This window comes from Penaeus vannamei, chromosome 12, assembly GCF_042767895.1.
Source record: "Penaeus vannamei isolate JL-2024 chromosome 12, ASM4276789v1, whole genome shotgun sequence".
Classification (NCBI taxonomy): Eukaryota; Metazoa; Arthropoda; class Malacostraca; order Decapoda; family Penaeidae; genus Penaeus; species Penaeus vannamei.
The window spans coordinates 10,774,753-10,781,743 of record NC_091560.1 but is presented as its reverse complement, the minus strand read 5'-3'; the positions used below and the strand labels follow the sequence as shown (position 1 = coordinate 10,781,743).

General features: G+C 35.0%; 1 protein-coding gene across 1 annotated transcript; it reads left to right on the top strand.

The window, feature by feature from the left end:
• Nucleotides 1–24: 24 nt before the first annotated feature.
• On the top strand, nucleotides 25–4,740 carry LOC113820959 (RING-type E3 ubiquitin-protein ligase PPIL2; the record flags this gene model as incomplete). The annotated part of the gene is given in 9 exon segments (XM_070127873.1): nucleotides 25–168; nucleotides 449–614; nucleotides 777–925; nucleotides 1,340–1,463; nucleotides 1,572–1,720; nucleotides 2,165–2,316; nucleotides 2,906–3,095; nucleotides 4,126–4,277; nucleotides 4,476–4,740. Coding segments are annotated over 9 exon segments (1,308 nt in total), but the record flags the coding sequence as incomplete, so codon positions are not given.
• Between the last annotated feature and the right edge of the window lie 2,251 nt (nucleotides 4,741–6,991).

The following is a 6,991-nucleotide window of genomic DNA, read 5'->3' as shown; positions in this document are numbered from 1 at the left end:
CAATTTACGATAATTTCTTTACAGCCATTGAACGAAAAGGACCTGATAAAAGTTACCTTTCACCGAGCAAGTACCGGAGAATACCACTGCCCTGTATTGTACAAGCCCCTTACCAACACCTCTCATGTGGTTGCAGTCAAGACAACTGGCAATGTCTTCTGCTATGAAGTAAATATTTTATATTATTCATTTTTTTTCATTTGATATTATATTTAGATAACATTAGAAGTGATTGCAGGTGTGGTTTATGATTGTATGATGAATAATCTGCAAAAATTAAATAAATGAATTAAATGATTTAAAATAAAGAATGGCATTTAATAGCGTTGTGAATATGTATGATAAGCACTTTTTGGGTCTACAAAACTTACTCTATTTTTAAAGCACATGTATTGGTAGATGTTAAAAAGTTCAGAATTTTATTTACATATATTTATCTGTCTTTTAGGCCATAGAGCAGCTGAATATTAAAGTCAATAATTGGAGGGAGCTCCTCACAGACAAGCCCTTCACCCGAAATGACTTGATTATTATTCAGGATTCACAAGACCTGACCAAGTTCAACATCAGCAAATTTCATCATGTCATAAAGAACCTGAAAGTAGAGGATGAGGGTGAGTGAGTTGTACATTTGTTTTTCCTCTTTGGTGTTTTCATAAAAAAGTTGGAAGAAATGGCTTTCAGAACTGAATTAGTAAAAAGAAGGATTATATATAATTGTATCATCTGTATATTTTTACAAAAATTCTGACTTTGTATATGGTTTTCTTCTATAGAGACTGTTAAAGCTCGTTCAGATGCATCCATGAGACTGAAGAATGTTTCACGAGATACTCAGCAGATTCTGGAAGAGTTCAACAAAACATACAAAGATGATGGCCCAAAGGAGGAAGCAGGAGAACGAGTAGCAGACAAGTTTAATGCGGTATGACATTTCTCATACTTAGATTGAGTTCTGTTTTGCTTTACAAGATTTGTGTTTTGCTTTTACTGTAGTAAATTTGATTTACTGTGGATCTTCAGTTTTCTCTTCAGAAACTACAATTTTGTTTAGCTATATAGAAAGGATATGCTGATGCTTGACAAAGATTGATGACGTATTTTTCTCTGTTCCTTTTACAAAATTTATTTTTCTGCTTATAGTAAATTAGATTAGATCTTTTTATATATTTTAGCTATATAGAAATGATAAGCTTATATTTTGTATATTAGATGCACCAGACAAGTGTGTATAAACTAGTGGATAATATATTTCTGTAAAAGAAAACTTCCATAATATTATGATCATAGCTAATTTCATAAAAGATAATTGAAAATGAGGAATTTGTTTTCACCAAAGGCACACTATTCAACTGGGAAAGTAGCAGCCAGCTTTACCTCAACATCAGTGGACGTGGAAACAAAACAAGAAGCAGCAGTACTAGAAGACGATGTAGTCAGATATCAGAGGGTTAAAAAGAGAGGTAAATGATATAATGCCGTAATATGCATATAATTATTACCCTTTGTAAGAGTCATGATATAGTTTGTTTTTATGGCAAAATCTTGAAGTCTGTTTTATGGTCTTGCAGGTTATGTTTCTCTTAAGACAAATTTGGGTACGTTGAACCTGGAAGTGTACTGTGACACTGTTCCAAAAGCCTCAGAGAACTTCGTAAGGTTATGTGATCGTGGATATTACAAGGGAACAAAGTTCCATAGATCAATCAGACATTTCATGGTAAGTTTCCTTATTATGGTAGTCAAGAATTAAATTTGCTTATTCATATAGGAAGTACAATGTGAAAATATGTAAATTTCATGTATATTTCTTAAAACTGTGTTGACATGAACTTTTGCTTTAACATATATTTTACTTTTTCTCAAATATGAATTCCATTTCAGTGCATAAGAGCATCATCATGGCCTTAACCAAACTGAGGAGTTAACTTTCCTAGAATCTTTCCATAATTTACTCTGTTTCCAAACCAGTGCAATTCTTCCTAACTATCCTAACTAATTAAAACCTATTTCTGGACTAGTGCTACAAAACTCTGCCATTTCTATTTAAGCTGGTGTAACGATACTGAACTATACTTTGATTGAATGTTTTCAGTAGACATACACCATAATTTATTGTAATCCTCTCATGAGAAGAAGCCTTACAGCTTTGCATTATATACAGATACAAGGAGGAGATCCAGAAGGTACAGGCAAAGGTGGAGACTCCATTTGGGGAAAACCATTCAAGGATGAATTTCGACCCAACTTGTCCCATAAGGGGCGGGGAGTGCTCTCTATGGCCAATTCAGGACCTGACACCAACAAAAGCCAATTGCAAGTATAATTTCAATATCTGGTTGGATATTGTAAGCAGTTGTGTGTGTCAGCCTACTTCTTCTTTTGCTTCTACTTCTGCTCTTTTTCTTCTTCTTTTTCTTCTTCCACTTCTTTTTCTTCTTCTACTGCTTGTTGTTACATACTGGTATTGCCTTTGCATATTACAAATAAGCTTTGTCTTTCAACAGTTTGCTCAAAAATTTTAAACTTCTTTATTGCAATTTTTGTTTGGAGTTTGGTATCAGAACAGAATCATCAGAAAATCTCAGATGTATGATTAGTCCACAGACTAGTGGATTTTTTTTATTTCCCACATATTGTTGTTGCTATATGGATTAGATAAATCCAACGAAAAATGTGCATCCTTGTCAAAACTCATATATATTTTCCTATATTGACATCAACTCAAATAGCTTTTAGGTTTCAAAAGTGATACTAGTAGATTTCTGTGAATTTTCTATATGTACAACTAAATATATGATGAAATGCATTTAAGCTTGCAAATATGGAAATTTGAATGGTACAAATCTGATGTACTAGCTAAATTAACACAAAGATTTCAATGTACCAATTATTTGCTTTACAGCTTTATTACATATAGATCCTGTACCCATCTTGATGGTAAACACAGCATATTTGGGCGAGTAGTGGGTGGCCTTTCAACATTGTCTGCAATGGAAGCTATAGAGACAGACAACAAGGATATTCCAATTGAGGACATTATCATTCAGGACACCACAGTATTTGTTGACCCCTTCAAGGAAGCAGATGTGGAGGTTTGTATATAACTTGTTTTTTTTCTTAATGGAAATCTCATATGGATGATTTTTATCCTTAACCCATTAAAGCTAGGTGCATCCAGTGATTTGTTATGAGTTATAAAATAAGGCTATTAGGATCTGCTGATGAGGCATGAGCAGTTGCCAGCTGAGATATTCTGACTAATTCAGTCAGACACCACATATTGCCACTATTTGTTGCTACATATTCCATTTTTTTCCTTGTTACTTAAAATGAGGGATTTGGGTGTCAAAATATTGGGAATAAGTTGCATAATAATAATTTTTCATCTTTCAAGGATATGCCAATTTATATCTGAAGTCAAAATGAAATATAGTGAAAAGAGTCAAATTGTTTTTGCAGTTTTCAAAATCTATAATTTCTGAGATTTCTGAGAGGTAGTTTTTTTAGCTGGATTAGTATTCAATGTTCTTATTTTTCCGGTCCAAATCTTGGAATGGCTCCTTTCTAATTAAAGTAATATAACACTTTTAAAAACATCAATATTTCTTAATGCCATAGCATTCTACTGTGTTGATACAGGCATACCCACTGTAAACAAAGTCAGTAAACCTAGTTTGTGTATATTGTTTTTCTACTAGATACATTTCTGCTTTTGAATGATCCATGTCCCTTAATGATAATAATGATAACCATTTTCATGTGGAAATCCTTTATCTGAATGTAAATGTTATTAAGCAAGAGGGAATATTTAATGAATCATTGGTCATGTCTGGATTGCCCATAATTGCAGATATGCGTAAATGAATGCAATATTTAGGGCATATATAATTTAACAGAAGCTGCTGTCTGTGTATCTTGTCATGATTTGGATTACCAGTTTTCCAGCAGATCACAGATTTTTTTAATGTGAATATCTTGGTGTCCAAGTTGTATCCTGGATATTATATGGTATATTCACATTTTCTATTGCACTGATAAAATCCAGTTTTTATGTGTTGACGTAACCAAAAGTTTTATATAGTTGGGTGGTGTACATTCACTGACCTGAATTGTTACATGCAGCTTGCAGAAGAGAGGCGACTTGAAATGGAGAAAAGAAAGGCAGAAGAAGATGAGCTGAAGAACAGAAAAAAGCCAAAGGTAGTGGATGACCAGTTCAAGATGTTTCGGTCTGGTGTTGGCAAGTTCCTTGACCTAGGAAAGTCATCAGTTTCGTAAGTACATTTAGTAATGTCTTTTTTAATCCTTGAATATTTTGATGTACAGACTTTTATTTTACCTAATCTAGTTTTGTCTCATTAACAAATATTCAAATGCTTACCTTAAAAATAATTTAATTACTGTAACTTACATCAATAGTTTGTTGTTTTAATTCTGTACAAAATGTGTATCAAAAGCATTTCTTCCCTCAGAAAAGAAGACCTTCAAACAGCAGCACAGCAGAAGAAAAAGAAGGATGCAACATATGGCTTTAAGGACTTCAGTATTTTTTAGGAATAAATATTCAAAACTGAATTTTATGAGAATGGCTTTCTAATACAAACTTTCTCAGAAGTTAGATTTTGGTATGTCTCTTATTTTGTTCATGCAATATTGTAAGATTGTGGGTGGTATTTGTACCAGTAACCCTTATATTTAGAGAGAATTGTACTTTTTGAATATAAACTATAAATGATATTCGGCTATGACAATCTATATCCTATTGTTTTTTAGGAAAGAGTTGTTTGTGTTAAACCATTTGCAAAAGTGAGTATATAAAGGCAAATAATTAGTTTCCTCTTTATAAATTTCTGATTGTCCAAGCCAAATTACATAGTGGCAAGTGTTAGACAGTGCTCTGTCCAGTAGTGGATCCAGTAGTTCACAGGTAACTTTTATCAGTGTTAATTCAAAGATCATTTGCCTTATTACTCATGTAAATTTGTCTCTGTGTACCATATTTCTAGTTAAGAATATGCTAAGAAAGCTTGACATGCATTACAATATAAGATTAATGTATCATCTTTCTGCAAGTGTCTAGATATTGAGGATTTCTGGCTCTTGGTATCAGTGCTCCTACTTACATCACTATTAGCATCACTGGTACAGCAATACAGGTAATACAGCCAGGCACACTGACACATCGTAGCTAGCCTTTGTTGGACGATCATCCAGAAAGGTTGGGTTTAGTGGAGCATATAGTTCTGTGGTACAAATCATTGACTGGTTGGGACTACCCTCTTGATCCTCTTCAAAACCATTAGACCATCCAGCAACCAGTTTAATGTTTCAGTGGATAGACTTAGGGAGGAGAAGTATACTTGGGGGTTTGTAGTGGCTGTCTCAGATTGTTTCACAACACTCAATAACCTTAGAGATCCTATAGGACTGCAATACACTTTTAGATGTGAAGCATCTGTTGCAGTTTAGCAGTATATTGGTGGAGGTGCTAGAGGCCACAGATACATGTAGCACAGAGCGACTGGCTGGTGCATCAATACCTGACATATAGGTTACAGACTGCTGTAGAAGGACAAAGTACAACATATCAGGAATCTTGTTCAGGAAGTCTGAGTCTTAGAAGACAACCCTCATCCTTTTTACCAAGCCCAGAGATAGCTAGACTTGGAGACTTCTTAGATGACTGCAGTTTTCCTACTAGATGGGCAGATCTCATATCACGCTAAAGTGCAAAAACATTATGCTGAATATTTTAAGCAACTGTTTCAGGTTCAGCCACAAACAGCATGAAGTAAATGGTGGTATGATTCCAGTGCCAGATACCCTGTCAGTAAGGAAATGACATTAGTTCAAGAGACGATCTTGAAGCTAAAGGATGGTAAAGCACAAATTATTTGCAGCATCCCTGCTAAAGCCTGACAGTGCACTATTGGCTAATGGATTACATACCATGGTCTGGTACTATTCCCACTGAACTCTGGAAGGATTGCTTAAAATCCCAGGCAATGTGCTTGCTTGTATTTTTTTAGGAATATCAGATACATCTAATGCGACTAGAGACTGGAGCAATTTGGAGTCACTCCTGGCAAATCCACAATAGCCCCTATGCTTGTAGAGCGTTGTTTTAAATTCGTTTATGGGCTGCTTGGAGCCTTCACTGAAGAAGGCATTGGACTCAGTGCATTGTGAATCATTCTAAGAGATCCTTAGACTTTCAGAAAAATCGACAAAATAAGCTAATATACTGGCATTAAAACCGGTGTAAAATATGTTGGGAACATGCCTGGCTTCTTTACACTGAATTCAGGATTGAAGCGAAATAAAACGTCAGATTATAGGGCACAGTTGGCAGGACGTGACCAAACAGCGGCAGCACCGTGAGACCAGTGCAGAACCGACTTTTCCACAGTCTGGAACCGCCAACTCACTTTTTCGACATTTGGTCTCAGCGGCAGCACCATGTGACCCAGTATAGAACCTATCCTTCCAAAGTCTGGAACCGCCAACTCATTTAGCTCGATTCCCATTGGATGATTCTTTCCACTAGGTTATCACCTGGCAAATCGACCCAATCTGCCATGAGTAGAGATAAGTCATGAATCTACATGGCATCTTGTGAAGGATTCATGTAAACGGCGGGGAATTCGGCAATGCGTTCTCCTTGGCATTTGGCTCATCAATAGATTGAATGTTTCTTGTCAGTTTATATTTTTCCCTAGTTAGGGAAGAAAGCTAAACCAACAAATGTAGAATATTCGTGGAGTTCATTTTAGTCCTAATGATTATCTTATTATGTAATGCAAGTACAATATATTCATCCTTTATTATTTAACCATCAGGAAGTAAATAGTATTGGTTCCTATTGTTACTGAATCATTTGCTGCTATGAGAATGTGTCGGTTTGCTGTTTTTATTGCTATTTTTATTCATGTATTTTGTTACTATGAGAATGTATTGGTTGATATTGTTATTCCATTTATTGTTACCA